This window comes from Monodelphis domestica, chromosome 4 (assembly GCF_027887165.1).
Source record: "Monodelphis domestica isolate mMonDom1 chromosome 4, mMonDom1.pri, whole genome shotgun sequence".
Lineage (NCBI taxonomy): Eukaryota > Metazoa > Chordata > Mammalia > Didelphimorphia > Didelphidae > Monodelphis > Monodelphis domestica.
This window is the reverse complement of record NC_077230.1, coordinates 54,468,356-54,488,178: the sequence shown is the minus strand read 5'-3', so window position 1 is coordinate 54,488,178 and position 19,823 is coordinate 54,468,356. Positions and strand designations below refer to the sequence as shown.

At 31.5% G+C, this 19,823-nt stretch overlaps 1 protein-coding gene across 6 annotated transcripts in view; it reads right to left on the bottom strand.

The window, feature by feature from the left end:
- Nucleotides 1-224: 224 nt before the first annotated feature.
- Nucleotides 225-19,823, bottom strand: part of GK (glycerol kinase) — a 57,291-nt gene continuing 37,692 nt past the window's right edge. For 2 of the 6 annotated variants that reach the window (XM_007493601.3, XM_007493603.3), the window contains 11 exons: nucleotides 19,693-19,760; nucleotides 15,796-15,838; nucleotides 15,264-15,344; nucleotides 13,633-13,711; nucleotides 12,284-12,380; nucleotides 11,022-11,106; nucleotides 10,514-10,634; nucleotides 10,247-10,390; nucleotides 7,907-7,987; nucleotides 3,825-3,914; nucleotides 225-2,334 (listed from right to left, as the gene is read on the bottom strand). In XM_007493601.3, the coding sequence (XP_007493663.1) occupies nucleotides 2,324-2,334; nucleotides 3,825-3,914; nucleotides 7,907-7,987; nucleotides 10,247-10,390; nucleotides 10,514-10,634; nucleotides 11,022-11,106; nucleotides 12,284-12,380; nucleotides 13,633-13,711; nucleotides 15,264-15,344; nucleotides 15,796-15,838; nucleotides 19,693-19,760 (900 nt within the window). In that variant the 3' untranslated portion in view covers nucleotides 225-2,323. The remainder of the gene's footprint in view (nucleotides 2,335-3,824; nucleotides 3,915-7,906; nucleotides 7,988-10,246; nucleotides 10,391-10,513; nucleotides 10,635-11,021; nucleotides 11,107-12,283; nucleotides 12,381-13,632; nucleotides 13,712-15,263; nucleotides 15,345-15,795; nucleotides 15,839-19,692; nucleotides 19,761-19,823) is intronic. The other 4 variants (XM_007493602.3, XM_007493604.3, XM_056793373.1 and 1 more) reach the window with 2 other exon arrangements.

Here is a 19,823-nt window from a genome sequence, read left to right as displayed (position 1 = left end):
CATGTAGTTTTTCTCGTATATCGCTATGTGCTCACCATTTCCAAAAAGTTTCTTTAGTTGATAAGTTCTTCAGAGAATGCCTGATTGTATAGCCAAAAAGACTGTATGTAATGTAGAGTATTGAAGAAATCTGAATTTCACATTTCCTGAAGTATATAAATTCTTAAATTTTGATCCAACTCTATTCTGTAAATGAAAAGTGCAAGTAAGAAATATGGGGCCAATTTTTAAAAGTAAATTTATTAATCATATTTTGATGTCATTGTGTACAATCTCAAATAGAAATGATAAATCATGTAATTCATAGAAAAATTCACAAGGTGCTAAAAATAATTTGAACAGTGTTTTCCATTATTATTTACAATTAATTCAACCTACCTTGGCAGAAATGTAACTGTGTTAAAGTATCTTTCCCTCTTCCCATTTCCCCAAAATGCTAATTTCAATAACTTATTATAATAGCATAAATTATATTATCTCATCAACTAGAATTATTACAAGTTAAAAAGATGGGAAAAATAGCATGATCAGAATTACAAATGAGTACCAGCAATTTTTAAAAGGTAGGATAATGAAATTATTTTTACATTCAATTTTCAAAACCTTTGTTTTCTGTTTCAATTGATGAAATTATTGAGAGGTACTATTTAGTAACAAGTAAACTAACTTGAGAAAATTTTTCACATGGGTTGTAATTGTTCAGGATCACCTAATTACAATGGGAAACATATTCAGATACAGAAAATATTGTGAAAAATTCACATTTTATTGGTTGGCTTCTTTTTTATGCTATTTTGCAAATAAATCTCAATACAAACATAAAAAAGAAGTCTTGCTTGTTAGATTATCACAATATTTTAGATAATATTTACAAGGAAAAAAAATTGCACAAAAAGGTACATAGGTTTGTCTAAAGTTTACTTCCTTCTCCCCAAACATGCAAAAATCTATATACATATTCAGTGAAGGAAAAATGCTTTTTATAGTCAACATTATTTAAAATCACATATTTAGACATTGTACTTGATTATAAAAATAATTAAGTTAAATGTTTTGTATGGAAATGCACTGTCTATATTTTCTCATTGTTATTAAAGAAAAAACACAGTTAAATTAATTTTAAGAAGATTTTAATTAGCTTCAAGAAAGGCTAATGAACCCTTTAAAAGATATTAAGTAGGGATAATTCTGTCTTCCAAAGTAAAAATTATATTCTGTGAAGCTGGTAATAACACATTTGGATGTAATCAAAGTTTTGACTCTATGCCCCAAATTATTTTTTCTCTTCAGGTTTTTAAAAATTAATAATACTTCCCAATATAGCTAAAATTGAGTTTAAAAGTCTTTATTTGGACCAATAGTTGTTCAGCATTTATCTAATTACAACACCTAAGTAATAAAGTATGACACATAGTTGAATTCTGAATAGGGTGTATTTTCATTTGCTGACATAGAATATATACTTTAATTATAAATCTTGTTAGCTCTTCAAGAAAAAGTACCTCCTGGAGATTAATGTACATAACTCTTCTATATGTAGATAGTCACTATCCACTTACACTTGAACCCATGTTTTAGGTGCTACACTTTATATGTACAATTTATGGGCATTCAAAGTTAATCACACACACACACACACACACACACAAGGAGAGATGAAAGAAAAGGAAACAAAAGGTCCTCCTCTGCACAATCAAGGCAAAAATACAAGTAGTTTTAGTTATATTGATGAGACTGTTTAAGTAATTGAAGAATTCCAGTTAGGGTGAAATAATTTATAGGAAAATATTTAAATTATGCTATTCTTAAACTTTCCACTTTTTTTAGAATTTAGGATTGTTGAACTATACAACCTTTGGCCTTCTTATTACATAGGAAGGAGGCCCTTTGGGGACCAAGGAAAAAAATGTACCCTCCTTTTTTCCTTTTTTTGAAGGAGTATCCTAATTAAGTACTTGCAACACAGAGTATAAAATTCCTAGTTCATCAACAATTGAAAATGCTGATAAGTCATCACAAATGGAATCTTAGTTGTTCCTAGATCCTGAGGGGAAGAAGGCTGACTGAGGATGTTCCGTTCCTTAAAGGACCAGCCCAACCTTAACAGATGGTGTTTTTTAAAAATACACTATGTATTTCTATAGTTCTTTCTGCTGTGTTTTCTTTCAGTCAAACCGCAAGATTACCCATGGGTCATGCAGCATGTGGCTTATAAATAAAGTTCTATTAGGTAGTATACCAGAATAAGAGAAAGAATTGCTAGATTCTCTTGGTACATAAAAAAGACTGCATCCAAGGGAGTCCATGAAATATGTTCAGGTATTTATGGAATACCTAAAATAGAAAAAAAAACATGTCAATAATACTTAACATTTAAGTGTTAAATGAAGGGTTAATGGTATTCAAATACCGAGAATAGCAAAAATAGAAGGCAATGTAAATTAAACTTTATTGCACAAAAGTTCACGCAAATTGAATAGCTGATAGCTAATTTGAAAGCACTTCACATTGCATTTAATAATCCTCAATTACTGATATCAAATATATATATATATACCTAATGATGTGACTAAAACTGAAGAAATGAAGATTGAGATCATATTTGTTTAGACAGCCTAACTAGACTTTGGAGAAGTGCTATAAATCTTAGTCTTCCACAAATGATAAGATCTTAACAGACTGTGCCAAAGTATTAAATGGAAGACAGGCAGAATACTTAGTAATTTTTGTCAATTCCTTTTTCTGTTTCTAAATGTGCAAATTAAATTTACAGAGCTTTCCCAAGAATATTCATACTTTCACAAGATCTCTATGATGATACCAATAAAGAATGATACCAATAAAGGCATTTATTTTTTAAAAAATTGAAGTATAAAGCTTAATCTTTCTCCTTATCTGATATTAATTTACATAATTTCTATACTACCTTTAAATATAGTACTATAGTATAGCCTTTCTAACTTAAAATTTCTCATTCATAATTTAAAAGGCTAAAAAGATTAAGGAAACACATCATTATTATTGGTAAAAGAAAAAAATCACAGTTAACAGTAATGTTATTTTAAGATTATTTCTTGTTGAGTCATTATTGCTATGAAAGTCAGAATGAGGAGAGTCAGCTATAATTAATCATTTTCAAAAATCAGCAGGTATACCCTGTATCTTTGAACCCTGTATACTTCAGCTTTCACTTGAAAAAGATACTAAAGTTATATATAAATACAAAAAATAGTTTCAACTTTAATTTAAGCCATAAGGAATTTAGGCAACAATTCAAAGGATTTTATCCAATGGAATAAGTGGTTATCAATAAGAAGAAACACCACCTCATGTTTGGGGTTACTGTAACAGTGACCCAACATAATAATTAAAAAGTTTTTCCAGTGATTTATTTTAGCAAGTTTTCAACCTATGGAAAAAAATTCTCAAATGTTACCAATATTTTTCTCATAAAATCAAACACTAAAAATCACTTTGAATATTTCATTTCATAGAATTAATATTCAATTTTGCAAAATCACTTTGAATATTTCATTTCATAGAATTAATATTCAATTTTGCTTAGTTCTTATATGACATTGGTATGTACCTTCCCCTGCTCCCAAAACATAATCTCCTCCTTTAAAAGAATATTTAAGCTGCTCCTGTCTTCTTCTGATTTTCCCTAGAAACAATGGTTCTAACTGAACAGATCTAAGATGTGTTTTCTAGGTTCATCTATAACAAAATACCAAAAAGCACTGAAAACCTTTTCTGCTGAGTTATCACACACAAAATACATTTAAACTACCTACTAAAATGTTCTAATTCAAATGATAACTAACCTGAGATGTACCTTGCTCCGATTAACATTACCATGCTACTCACTATAAAAAAGCCCAATGGCACACTACAGAAGATATTAGGGTCACCTGCTGTCATCCAAGGAAGAGGGAATTCCAGTCAAGCAAACCAAAAGAGAGACACATTAAAAAGTGCAATATTGTGTTAAAAATCACATGAATAGCAAAACAAAAGTAAAAAAGTACAGTATATTTCAAAAGAAGTTATATCAAATCAAAAATATAATCAATACTGAAAGCTTATGACATTTGACAAACAATACTGAAAGCATGCAACAATAAGTAAGCCAAGAATATACCACAAACCAGACAAATATATAAGTTCTTCCATTAATATGATGTAGAAAAATTAAAAAAGAATTTGAGGGAGTTAAAATGAAAAGTTTGGCTTTGCTGGTGAATGATAAAACATTAAATGAGTTAAGTTTTACCAAGAAAAAGCTTGAGTCACCCCCCTCACAATAGCAATTCTCTGGATTCTGGGAAGACTTCTATTAGCTTACTGAATATGGACACAAACCTTATTTTAGTTAAAATATTGGGACTAATAATATTGGGATTTAGTTAAAATATAGTAGGACTTTCTTTTTAAATGAATATTAAATAGGATTACAATATCCAGGAGAACTAACTGTTAGAATAACTAATTCCAATATAGAGCACTGAAAAATGAAGATGATGGCTTAAAAAGACAACTTAAATGAAAGAATGTTCAATTCCCTGAAAAACGGGGGGCTGTTGCCTCTGATTTGGGTAAAAAAACCAATAATTTAAATGAATAATATGATGCCCTTTCCAAGAAAATGAGGACATCTCACCTGATCATTTTTGGCTTGATTTCTGCAAATTCCATTTGCAGTATATTTTACAACTATTATATAAAGAAGTTACTTGAACAATGAAGTTCAATATAAGTATGTAAGGGATAAAGGTTTCAGGGAAATATTAAGATTCTCATTTTATTTGTGCACTAAATTAACATTTCTTTGCCTTAAGACAGCAATATTTCCCTGGGCCCCATCTTTATATAAGGGATATATTAGTAGATAAAGCAGTATAAAAATTTCAAGGGAAAAATATCTGCCAATCCATGAAGTGGATTTACTAAAAAAACAAACAAAAAAAACCTAACAAAACCCCACAATTAATAACATGATCAGATGAGCCAAATTACTTTTACAGATAAAGAGTATCTTGTAAAGACAATGTTAGACAGCATACTTTTGTCAACCCACTAACAATTTTTTAAGCAACAGAAATTCTGTTCGAGTAAGGAATCCTAAGGCACTCACGGATCTCTATTTATATATCCTGAAAATTTGTGATCTCTTGTATGTTTAATTCCTTTTCAATAATGATCATTCCCCCCCTCTCCTATATACATGGTATATAGGAGCTATTGTGGCTAATAAAAAAATACTATCACTCTGCCCAATCTAGAAATCTTCCCATTTAGTAGCAAATCTATGTAAGAGGTTACTGGATTTTTTAAATTTTATTTTGTCAAGGTAGAAATTTGCATTTGAATGTTTACAATATATTAAATATTCTTGATAAATTAGACATTTGTTTCCAAATGTTGCTTTAATGAATTTCTGGAGATTTATTTAGTATATTCTTCTGGCTATTTGTGCCTGTTCAAGAAGCATGTATAGTAAAAAGTTCCTGGATCAATCCAAAGGCATCAAATTTGTCTTATGTAGTGCTTAACATAATGTAGTAATTTATAAAGTAGTTCACAGTGCTTTGGATAATTTATCATCTTGCAGGATCATGGAAATCCACATTGGTACAAGATCATGACAGGAAACCCTACCAAATATTCTTCTTTCCCACTCCCCTTCAAAAGGAAAAACCTCCCACAAAAGTTTATATATCATAAAGAATTACTTCCCCAATATTTTGAAAAACTTCATCAAATTTTATGAATATATAATATAATGAATTCAAATGCAGTTTCAGCAGAAGGAATCAATGTAGAAAAGGTATTATAATGGCAAAGCATATTGCTTGACAAATTAGAAAGCATCTACAGCATGTAACTGCCATATATAATAAAAATAAGCTTCAAGTTTCTACAAATGAGATACTAAGTAGCAGTTTGAATGCCATTCAAAGCCCAAATAGGATTCTACCTGTTTAACTGGGGATTTTCATTCTGAATGTCATACATCTAGAGATTTTGCTCAGAAAAGAAGTGCTAACTAAAAGTGTTTATTAACAGAAACATTCCAAAAAGAGTTTTTAAAATTTGACCTTTAACTGCTATGGTATTTTTTAAAATTGCCATTTTAAGAAATAAACTCTAGAAATTGAATTGTTTAAGTCATCTGGAATACTGACAAATAGAATTGACCAAGTTATGAAAATTTCTTATATTTTAAATAAAAGTTCTGGATATTAAAGACATTTTTCTTTGTAGCTGAAATCTCTACCAAAACTAAGTTTTCTTGTAACTTGCTATTTATTATCTTGTCCTCACAGTAAGTACTATGGGAGATACAAATGGCAATTGTGTATTCTACTAAAATAAAACAAAAAGTTACACACAAGTAAATTTCTTAGAATAATAATGAAAATTAGGCTAGTTTTATGAGTGAAAGGGCAACACCTCACATTCTTTTGTATCCCCTGTAGCATTGTGATAATCTTTGGCTTATATTAGACATTCAATGAATACTGATTATTGATCTAAGTAGCATCAAAAAATGTAATTTTGCACAAAATAGTACCTTTCCAAACTTGATATAGAAAGTTTATCATCAAGATTTAAGATGTAAAGAAATGGGAAGTTGATTTAAATGTAAAAAATGGATTCAAGTGAATACTTTCTGGATAACAGTGAAAGGAAAGATTCAAGGCAAAGCCTGGGGTTTATGAACCTAAAAACAACTGAGAATTGTGTTTCCGTAGAGCTGGTTTCTAATATATATTATATAAATATAAATTATAATATAGAATACATATTTTTATTTATTTGTTTTATGTTAAAAAAAACACCATGCTTAGAAAGGATGCACGAGCTTCCCCAACTGACAAAGGACTCTATAATACACACACATAAAAGATTAAAAATCGCTGCATTAAAGAGTTCTTTGAAAATATAAATCCTAAATCTTTTGCTAGTTGTTTTATTATCTCTACTATAGGAAGGACAAAGTTTCTATTGTTTTGGAATATACACAGAATTTGTTCATTTAATTTTCATGTGATCAATCATATTTCTCAATGATCTCAATTTAGTAGCTTGAAAACAGTAAAAATTCTTAACTTAAATAATTGTCTATAGAGAATTATAGGTGCATAGCTCCTACTTTTAGCTCCTACTTAACCATTTTTTGATACTTAGTATCTGTCTTGTTTGAGATTTCTTTAAAATTAAAGAAAATGGCCTAGAAAATTGTTTGACTTTTATGAAAAATATTCTGAAATTGTAGGGTAGAATATAATTGTTTCTCATTTACATGTTATACCCACATGTGCTGAAAGAAATGGCAATAAGAAGCTTAAAAATTTAAATCTGGGGCAACTAGGTGGCTCAGTGGATTGAAAGCCAGTCCTAGAGAAAGGGAATCCTGGGTTCAAATCTAACCTCATTTCCTAGCTGCATGACCCTGTCATACAGTTTAAGTCACTTAACCTCCATTGCCTAGCCTCCATTGCCCTTAACACTCTCCTGTCTTGGAACCATAAGACAATATTGATTCCAAGATAAATGGTATGAGTCTTTAAAAAACTACGCCCATGAATTTTCTTATTGTTTTTCTTTTTAAAAAGTACTATAAGTGATTTTTCTTTCAGAAAAATTAAAAACCAAATGAAGCAGAAGTAGTAAAATAATGACTGGTAGAATACTTAACTAAATATTTAATATATAATATTTAACTAAACTTTCATTTTTTTTTTTACTGTTTCCATATTTTAGAAAAAATTTTAGGAAAATCCAGAACCGAAACTTTTCCTCTCCTATAACAAAGGATTCTTATTTGCCAAATATTTGCTGACCCAATTTACTCATGAAGAAGTCATAATTACTATTAATAATGGAATATTTATCTTTTTACCATTTGGAGAAGTCTGTCCTGTGGCCCAGCCCATTGATTTCTGCACAGCTTTTTTCCAAATGGCATAACGAATTTCACTTTCTAGAATCAAAAAGGAGAATTTAATTTTTACTGAGATAAAAAAACAAAAACCATCATCATTGTCCTTTATTCTGGCCAAATTATAAGCTGATCCTTCTGTTACAGACCATAAGCATTCAAATTTGTTTTCTTAATAGATAAAAAACTATTATTATAATGCAATATTTGAAAAGGAAAATATTTATTTATACCCTTAAGGCTGAAGCTTCATGTAATAGTTCTATTTTTATTCCTCTGGAAGTGAATCTGGTAGCCATAAACTGCCAATTGTCTGTAATGGCATTCAAGGTTGCAATTGATATATACTATAATTTTTCCACTTACATGAGTAAAGTTTGAAATTCGTTCTAACATTGTTGAAAGCTAAACATCTTGAAGCTTGTTTTTCAAATAACATTGCTGGATTTATGCATTTGGAGAATTTCTCAATTTTCATTAAAAGAAAAATGTGTATATTGACTTCCTCCAGTGTAGTATTTTAATTGAGTAATGTATTTCTAATAGAAAATGTTTTGGCTCCAGAGCTTACATCATTTACTTAAATTAGCTCTATTTTAAGTGATGATTAGAAATCTACACTAAATACAACACAAACTCCTGCGAGTTAGACTGTTTCATTTTTGCCTTTGCATCTCCTTTGCCCAGCACGATGACAAAAACATAACAAACTGAAGATCTTATTGAACAGGCCACCTGAATTTAATTTTTTAATTGATATACAATTGAAAATGTGATTTGATCCAGGTTCTAGCATGATATCTGTTGTTGATTTTGTCATCTGCCAAAATTCAACAATTCTAAATTCAAATGAATCCCTACTTCATGTGAACCTCCCTCATCTTTTTCCTAATCAACATAACAACAAATGCCTGAGAAAAATTCCACCTGGAATTTCAAATTCAAAATGTTCCATATTTTCTACTTTGCTCCATAAACAAGTTCCTCTCCCCAAATTTTCCTACTTCTGTTTCAGTCATCCACGTGTGTGTATTAGTCTCTCTTTTCTCTGTTGTCAACTCTTGTTAATTCTACTTGTTAATATACCTCCTACTAACTCTACTTATTCATGTGGCCTATAGATAGTAAAAAGTAAAAAAAAAAGTAAAAAGTAAAAGTTTCCCTTCTCAAACTGGGTACCTTCTGGGGCACAGTCATTAATGCTGCACCCTGAGCCTTGGGTTCTACAGGATGAGCTATATGGAGATTCTTTTAGGGACAGAATTCAAGCCACTGTATTACTTTATTTACATAGATACTATAGACAATAAAATTAAAGCTATTATATCTCATTTTGAAGGGAGGGTACTATGGAGAGGAAATTACAGGGAGGTATCTTTTGTGTCAAAGCAAAATGCAGTGATAAAATATGCCTTTAACAAATACTCTTGACTTTAATTGGGATAAATTTTAGTTAGAAAGCTATTAGCTAAATATTTCCTAAATGCAAGTGCTTTTATTCTGCAACTTCCATATAATTTTGTGGATTTTTAAAACGTCTACAAAATTGGCCATATTTGAACTTTTCAGGTATGTAAAATACAAAGCAGATTGTAATAAGCATATATAATGAAAATTGACCTGAAAACAACTGTTCTTTTCCAAGTTATGTAAATAGATCCTTTCTTACTGCATTTTCTTGTACTGGAAGTGAGCTGAATTGTTCATCATACTATTCTCAATATTACTTAAAAATCTCTTATATATGTGGCTGTGGCTTAGCTCCATTTTTAAAGCTGATGCTGATGAGGTCAATGACGGAATAGTCAAGTTCTACTCTTCTTGCTGCTATTCCCCAGAACCAGAAAATGTTCTTAACCTCACAGTCATCTCAGAATGTGTGCCATTAGTATCAGAGGACAGAGAGTAAAGTCACTGTGGATAAGTGGATCAGAAATAAATTAACACATTTGGATGGGCTCTTTTAAAATGTACCTTGTATGAAGAACAGTACCCTAGACTGAAAAACCACTAAAGAAGTGTCTATTGGTGGATTTGGCAGTAAGATCTGGTATTCCCATTATAGAAGTAGTTAAGGGGGCAGCTGGGTTGCTCAGTGGATTGAGAACCAGGCCCAGAGATGGGAGGTCCTGGGTTCAGATCTGACCTCAAGACACTTCCTAGCTATGTGACCCTGGGCAAGTCCCTTAACCCCCATTGCCTTGCCACTCTTCTGCCTTGGAACCAATACACAATATTGATTCTAAGATGGAAGGTAAGGGTTTTTAAAAAGATAAAGCACTCTCTTCAGAGGAATTTTACCTTCTGGATTGATCTGAGGTTCAAATCGTTCCATTGTTACAGCTGATAAATCTTCAGGTTCAAGACTCCAGACTCCAACTCCTTCTGCAGCACCTGCTGCCATGGCAGCACCCAGTGCTGTTGTTTCAGGCATCGAAGGCTTTACTAAAGGGAAAAAATATAGATCAATAAGCAAGTTAAAAAGACCTAAAGCAAATTTTAAATTTACAATTTTAATTCCTATCAATTTGGAGGCTCAAATTTTTAAGGCATTTAAGGTTTACTAACCTACTGGTATATAAAGAATATCTGCTTGAAGTTGCATGAGAATTTTATTGTTGGTCATTCCTCCATCTACTTGCAAATGGGTGAGTGGAATTCCACAGTCTTTATTCATGGCATCCAAAATCTTAAATCAATATAATTTTCTAATTAAAATATAGTATCAGATATATGTATATATGATATAGATTATAAATAAGCTGTGCAGTATTCATATTTTATTTCTAGAAATATAAATTAAAGTTGAAAATACAAGTCAGTTTCAAATATCTATTCAGAAATTATCTACACTTCTTTGTCCTCTACTGTCTCATTGATTTTACAAACCTAGATGTAGTATTAGCTCAAGGAAAACAAACCAGAAGGCAAAAATCTGCTGCTTTCATAGCTAATTTTTATATACATATGCATATTTATTTAATGTATAATGTGAAAATACAGATCTTTATTAGTGCAAATACACTGTGTTCTTGGGGAAAATATAAGTAAAAACCTGAGCCTGATTTTTTTTTACCTCTTTTGTTTGGAAACAAACAGCTTCTAATGCAGCAAAAGCAATATGCTGTTTACTGGTGAACTGAGTAAGGCCACAAATAATCCTGAAAACATAAACAGAAGTTTTGGAGATTATAATATTAGAAAGTTTTCTTGAAAAGACAAATTTTGTAGGGTAAAGTTGAATTTGATGAAGAGAGTATAGCAGAATAGACATATTTCTTTACAAAACAAAGGAAAAAAAAAACAACCACCACCAGGTAACCAAAATAGTTGAAACATTAACAGGTTTAGATTGTGAAAGGCAATTCTTTATTATCTATCCGGAGTTAACCCTAACTTAAGTGCCTCACTAGATTGTGAAGGCAGGATTAATTCTCCTTTGTCTACCTTTTTGGTTGAATCAACATAAGCTTGAACTAGGTGGAGGAGCTGCAAACCACTTAGTGAATTCACACCCTACTTAGTGCTAGGTGAGAAGCCAGAAAGATATTTGGAGAGCTCCACCCTTTTTTCCTAAATGTTTTCTAACAGCCAGAAACTTTTGAATTCTTTTAAGAGTTCACCTTTAGAGGTGAGAAGCCCCTGGGCAGTGCTGGACAATTTGGAAACTGTGACTGGCCCCTGTGAAGAGGGGCAGGGACAGGAAACCACCATAAAAGCCATGAAACCCTTGGCTGGGGCAGTCTCTTGAAGTTGAATCTCATGGAGATAATCTTTGAGGGAACTTCACTGGAGACTACTCCGTGGATCTTGACTGGGTGAGTGAAAAGGCAGACTCCCTTCCTAGTTTCCTAAGAGACTAGCTTCCATCTTGGAGGAGGCAGCATGGTTACTCAGTACCGGCCCTCCTGGCTGTGGACTAGTAGAGGCATTTTCTCTAACCTCTTTCACATTTCTCTACTTGACTGCTTCCCTTCTATTTTGGTAAATAAACTTCTGAATTGAGATACAATAATTTCAGTGACCACATTATTTCATATAATTTAAGTCCAACCATTAAATTTAACCCTTACACTATAGAACTTGTCCACAAACAAGAATCAAAGATAGTAAAAAACATATTTATCAAGAAACTATTGTTAAATGATTTACATATCTTTAGTTCTGAAAAGTGCTGGAAATATATTCCCTACCCATTTTTTCCATTAAGTCTGAAACATTTCCCTCAAATTACCTAAAATTGATTTTAAAATGTCTTTAGAATGAGGAAGCTGTAAAACAAGGCAATTCAGGATAAGCATAATGATAGAAATAATTATATTGAACTTTCATCCATACCCTCTTGCACTAGGCTCCCAGTACGGTGCATATAACCCCGAGAATGCTGGAACAAAATAGCAGCCATAAGAAGTGCCCGCCTCTTTAGCAAGTTTTTCTAATATGGGGAGAAAAAAAATCCATAAAAATACACAGAAAAGGTGGCTACGGTGTTATTTCCTGACCTAATATTAGTATAGCAAAAGACTTTTAAATAAATATTATTCTATTATTCTTGGCCTCCAACTGCACTCCAGCCAAGAATGAGACCATAGTAGTAAAAAGGGAAATATTAGATGGTTCTATCTTCAATAACCTGGATTATTCCTGCTACTTTGCAAAGTAACTAGTGAAGTGAGTTCTAGTTATATTTAGTTTTCCCATTTCTTGTCAATCCTTTAGCCAGAAACATACTTTTGGATATCATTTTCCTATGTCAAACTTGTAAGAAAATGGATAGGACTGTTCATAGGTCAAAAATTTGTTTCATGGATATCATCACCAAAGAATTTATCAGCAACTAATGATAAACTTCTCTGTATTCAGCTATTTGATCTTTCAATCTTTTTTTTTCTTTGATCTTTTGACCTTTGCAGATCCAGGGTTATGCTGACATAGTGATACCAACATGAGAACAGTAATAACTTTTAAAAGTAAACAGTAACTTTTAAAACTCTTATTCTAAATGAGAACAAAAGCTGTAGATTTAATCACATTATTTAGATTCCATCTTTGACATTTTCTCAGAGACCTTTAGTTTAGGGGATATTGCTTTTTTGTTTTAAACCTTTAAATTGTAATTTTAATAAACTTTTGAGTTTAGGGTTTATAGACAATTTCAACAACAATCACAGATTAATACTTTCTGCTTTTATAGGAAATTAACAGGAGCTATAAAACTGTTCCTCATGAAACTTCAGGAAACATTTCATTTTTTGCTTATACAGTTTTTTTTAACACTTATTGATATTAATTTAATGGATAGAATTATCCCAAGCTACCATATACATGGAAATAGATGATGGCTATGCATTGTGTATGATATACATTTATATGTATGCATGAAAGTATTCTTCCAAGTCCTAGAATAATAGAATATTGGTATAAATATTTATAATAATATGTTTATGGAAGCCCTGTGATATGGTAGAAAGAATTCTGGGTTTGGAATTCTCAGGCTTGGTTTTTAATTCTGCCTCTGCTACTTACCTACCTATTCATTAGAAGAGTGTCTCTAGACCTTGGTTTTCTCATTTCTAAAATTTAGATTAGTTAACCTCTAAGATCTCTTCCAGCTCTAAGTCTATGATCACAATACAGATTGTCTTAACATTTTATTTTTAGACTACAAAAAACAAAATCATATTCACCAATTTCCTCTGAAGTTTTTAAAATACCAAGGTTGTCTCTTAGCCAACGAATAACAGCACCAGCTATAGCAACAGATCCCTAAGAGAAAAAAAAAATCTTTATTTCTTCCAAAGTGCCAGGAAGGGAAATATTATCACCAAAAGGTTTCTCTGTTTTCAGTAGAAGATGCACTGCACTAGCTGAATAAAATTTATGTATGTGTATATGTATTAATAAAGGGGAATCAATAAGCAAGATAAGCAACTTTCATTGTGCACAGACATATATAGCATATAATTTGATGCTTTATCTAAAAAAAAAAAATTTGTCTGTATTTTGAAACATTGAATTTCTGTTTAAAGCTACCTGGGCATGTATATTAGGAGTGGATATTCATGTATATATGATTATACATAAAAACTTTTTAAGGGTAGTTTAATATTCAAAACAAGAGACGGCAAATTCAATAATTGCAATGACACTTACAGGTAGACTTTCAAATAAATGTTTCATGGAGATCTTTATAAATTTATAGTCATAACTATTGACTATTTTTAAGAGTTCTTATCCATGAATTTTACTAATGTGATACAAATTGGTTTACAATTCTTAGCAGGGGTCCATTTTAAATCAAGTGGGGAAAGAAGAGGGATTTGAAAACAATGATTATACCTAAAAGAAAGTCTAACCTGTCTTCTGCTTCTTTTGTACTCTATTTTTTACCTAATTCAATTCTACCCCTCTCCAGTCCCCTTCTTCCACTATGCCCTTTAATACCTGCTTGAAGATTATCAGGAGAATGAAGACTGTTGTAGATATAGTTTACTTAGACTTTAGCAAAGTCATTGATAAAAAAACTATTGTTGAAAAGGTAGAAATATGCAGAATAGACAATAAGATAATCAGATCAATTTTGAATTGGTTGAATGGATAGACTCAATGAATAACTATTAATGGTTTGATGTCAATATGGCAGGTGCCCCAATAATCTGTTTGGCCTAAGGGAAATTTTGCTTGGCCCTGTGCTATTTAACATTTGTTTTAAAGACTTGGATAAATGGGCAGATGGCATCAAACCTGCAAATGAAACAAGTGGGAGAGACTGTTGGCATACTAGATGACAGGACCCAAAAAAGAGGGTATAGATTTGGACTAATTTTAATAAAATGGAATTCAAAAAGAGTAAGATGGTGTTATATTTATGTTCAAAATATTTACTTCCCAAGTCTCAAGATGTATGTAAGAAGTAAGATTGGATAGAATTAGATTAGGCCAGCCACTAAGATTGCCTGCAAAGCAAATTCAGTGATTTCTATTGTTGATTTATATACTGATATGCACAACAAATGGGGGATGAAAACAACTAAATAGAATCAGAAACATGGATATATGAACAAGTAAACAATCTGTTCTTAAATGTCAATATAATTTTGTTACCTAGGACATAAATAAGAGTACACTGGGGAAAACAAACTTTTCAATCGAGTTATCATATATATGAAAGCATTATTCTGTATAAAATGTGGTTTAAAAAAGGAGAATATATATTAAAAATTCTTACATACCTAGCCATGGTAAGTTTTAGAATTTTTACTCTAATAGTGGTAATTTCTAAAATTTTAGATATAAAAGTTTGTGAAAATAAACTTACTTCCAATGCATAGCATACTGGCTTGTCTCTGCCCAGTTTATAAGCCACAGTGGTAAGAAGGCCATGGTCAGAGAAAACACACTAGATGAAATAGAAATATTTTAAGGTTAAGATTATGGTTTGTTTGTTTTTTTTAAGGAACGGTAAAATACTTTATACCACAGTCTCTCACACACACTCACTCACTCACTCGTACACAAATATGTATTTTTTTTCCTACCTTCTTGCTAAGCATATTTTGGCTACTTTTAAAAACACGAATAATGTTTTAGTTTTTTTTACTTACTTAAAGGACCTTTGTCTCTTGCCTCCTAGTTTTTCCACACAAAAAAGTCTAAAAGGTTGCTTTTCCCAACATAGGCAAATTATTGTTATTTTCCATATGTTTGATTATACTTTAAAATAGTATTTAATCTACACCTAAGAATAGATCTAAACACTTAAGAATCTTTTTAATGAATTCCACTTAACAATTTATTATTTACACAAATAAGATAAGACCCTTATAATAAAAAAGAGAAAAAAAACTAACCTTTTGGCCTGTGTTACATAGTAGGAAACAGCCTGTTCCATATCTATAATTGGTGGGATGGAAAAGTATATGATAATTTTACTTTATCTTTGCAACAAAGTTACCAAATTTATAATTTATTGGCCCAATAAAATTTTATTAAAGTTCTTGCTAAGTCCCAAATATCTTAAACATCATTAATCCTAATGAAAAAATGTTTTGAAAATCAGCTTGGGGGGGAAAAAGTCAGGAGAACCACTCTTAATGAAAAATACAACTCCTATTTTTAAAAACATATTTTATGGGTAAACTTCCTCAAGTGCTACTTCTAACTTGTTTGTCATGGGAGTATTATGTTTAAATATCAACTGCCTTACTAATCATAATCTCAGGTATCTATGCCCTCTATGTTACTGAATGACTAAGTTTTAATCACAGAGAGGGGTTTTGGCCATCAAATTACATAGAAAAAAATACAATTGCCAATACATTTTCCCCCCCAATGTTCTAGTAGAGTTAATCCATTTGTAAGGCAACTAGGGCTCCTTGAAGCCCCAGGATAGAATGTTGCACTATAATATTACAGTAAAAACAGTAAAACAGAAAAGGGCCAAGATGGTTCTATGTTGGAATGTAGCTAATATTCATCAATAATAGCTTCAGACTTCTACCTCAAGTCTGATCCTTTCATACTGACAAGATAAGTGGCTTTGATCTACAAATTAGGCAGGCAATGAACTGAAAAGCATGTAAATAGAAATCAGGGGAAACTACTATTTAAAACCTAAAGTCAATGATGAAAATATTACTGGTGATATACTGTTTTCCTGGAGTCTCAAGGATATAGGAATTGATTCCAGTCACGGTAACAACACTGTTGCTACTTTCCTGCTTTTAATCTCATTTTTTCTGCTAATAAACTTAAGCAATGTTGAAAGGGGGGCACCTAAAATGTTCCTTGTTCTTTCTTTCAATTGAAGCCTTAGCGGAAACTGCTATGAGAATTCACAGGAAGCCTGTTCTGCATGATGGTGATATCGAAAAGAATAATCATAAATTTAGTGATCATTAAGACAAAACACTGAATTAAATTCCAAATTCTTCAACCTTATTTTAAACTTTTATACTTTCAACCCAAAAGAATGATTTTCTAAAATAAATGTCCTAAATAAGAATAAAGAATATCAGGATAACTATTATCTCTTCTTATTCAACTAGGATTAGGTTGCTTTCACAAATGGGAGATTTAGTTTTCTAAACAATTAACTCTTTTAGTCTTTCAGTAAAACTGAGTTTATGTTACATAATTTTTGCCATATTTGGTACTGATGCTCTTTTTGCTCTAATAGACAGCTGGGTAGTCCAGTGGACTACACTAGACCTGAAGTCAAGAAAAACCAAGTTCAAATTCTGTCTCAGGTAGTTACTAGACAAGTGACTCTGGATAATTCCTCATCTGGTAAATGGGGATAAAATCAGCACTTACCTCCCAGGGTTTGAGAGGACAAAATGAAATATTTGTAAAATGCTTCTTTGCAAACCTTCAAGTGCTTAGAAAAAGTGATAGATAAATAGATTGAAAGACAGATAAGAGTTCTCTATATAAATCCTATTATAGTTGTTAATACAGAGCATTTAGTATTCATCATGAATCTAAAAATCATTGTTTCCTTTACTATATATCATGAGATACTAAATGCAAACTTCTTCTGCTGAATGTTTTTTGGGAGTCAAGTATACATCTATATTTTTTTTTTGCCTAATGAGTAAAAAATGATTATTAATATTAAAGTTTTATGTATTAATTCTTAGTGAAAGACCAATTATTTCAGGGAAGATAGAAAGATCCATAGTTCTAAACAAATAAAAAATTCCAAAATATTAGTATATTTTCCTGTCTGATTAACAATTATGATTAACATACTACTCATAATATAAAACTTGTAATATGATTTATAAGTAAGTTTTTTTTTAACTCTTACCTTCCATCTTAGAACCAATACTGTGTACTGGTTCCCAGGTAGAAGAGTGTCAAGGGCTAGGCAACGGGGGTCAAGTGACTTGCCCAGGGTCACACAGCTAGGAAGTGTCTGAGGTCACATTTGAACCTAGGACCTCCTGTCTCTAGGCCTGAATCTCAATCCACTGAGCCCCCCAGCTGCCCCACATAACATAGTTCTTTTAATATTGTATTCTTATGCATTCAGAGTCTTCACAGTAGAAATAGAAGTATAAGAGTTAAATTTACATAGGATCAGGATCAGAGGTAAATCCTATCCTTAATGCCTAAAGGCTTTATTGTCAGAAAAGTGACAGTTTACCTTATTTTCTATAGCTCCCTGGGAAAGGGCATTTTTTTCCTCCCAATTTCAGCAAAGATGAAGAAAACAGCAAGAGTAGGAAGAATATCTAAAAGGATAGCATAGACCACAGCAGACAATCTTATAAGAGATTCTGAGTAGCACTAGACAAGGCTAGTCAAAGGCAAAATTGTCAGGCAGATGAAGCTTGTTTCACCCAACCACCAATTAGTATCTATATCTTCCTATTAGCTTCAAATACTATCACTCTTCCCAATAATTAGACAAGATGTGGGGGGAAATGTCAACTATCTTGCTAGGTATAGATAATTCAAAAAATTAGAAAACACTCAAAATTATATAAAAATACTTCCATGACTAGATGGAGTATATCACATGCCTAGAAACAGGGTAACTGACCAGACTGTCTATGGAAATCCTTTTCTTTGTTCTGTGAGTCTGTGTACCAAACAAGAAATGTATGTAGGATATAGACGTATGAAATATACATAGGGTGTAGCCCATGCCATTCACTGTGACTGAATAACTGATTAATAAATGACTCTTTTAGCTTCCTCACTGCTAAAATGGCATTAGTAGAACCTACATAAATGCGAATCACTGCAGTCATTATCTTCATCATAGCTAGCATTCATATAGTGCCTACTATGTTCCGGATCCTGAGCTAAATGCTTTGCCAATATTAATTGACCCTCACAACAACCTGAGCAAGTAAGTGCTATTATTATCCCCATTATATGGCGGAGGAAAATGAGACAAACAGAGGATAAGTAACTTCCCCACAGTCACACAGCAAGTATATTATCTGAAGGTTGGATTTATACCCAGGTCCTTCTGACTCCAGACCCAGCTTTCCATTCACTGTACCACCTAGCTGCTTTACTGTCAAAGGGCTGCTCTGAAGAAAAGTATTTTGCAAACCACATTTGCAATATTTGCAAACGAGAATATTAGAAATGCTACAATTAATGTTATTACAACTTGAAAATAATAGATATTTCCTTCCTGTAAATTTTAGTTAATTTTAATTTTTAAGTGAAAAAAATATGGAATATATAATCACATTTAAGTAATAGTGATCTTTATTGGCTAGTACTTAATCCAGAGCCAGAAGAAAGCAAAACCAGATTTAATGCTTTACTCAATTAGATTTAAGTATGCCACTGAAAATTGCTAAGATTAAATATGCCACTGAAAATCTGCTTATGTCATAATATACTAATAAAGGTAAATCAAAAGATATTTTGATTGTAAACATTATAGATTTCTACAATAGCAGTAAAATTAAACAAAAAACAAAACTCATGTCTAACAGACACATATTGAAGTAAATTTCATAGCTATGATTTATAAAATTGAGAAGGAAACAGTGAATTATTGTTTTGAATTTGTAATAGGTTTGTTACTTTGTTCTATTTTCAAAATTGAAAGAATTTAGAAGAAAATGTTCACTAGTAGAACTCACACACTATCAAATCCTATCAAGAATAAGATGCAAGAATTTGAATATTACCATGTTAAACATACCACACTGACTACTTTCAGTATTTATATTCTTCAAAGCTTAAAATGCCAAAGCAAACAAAATACAACTTACGTATTTTTGGCCTGTCCATCTTGGAAACACATTTGTCCAACTAAGGCAGCAGATTGGTCTCCCAAGCACTAAAAGTACAAATATTTAAATGAGGATAACAAGACATTACCAATGGTCACTTCCACAAAAAA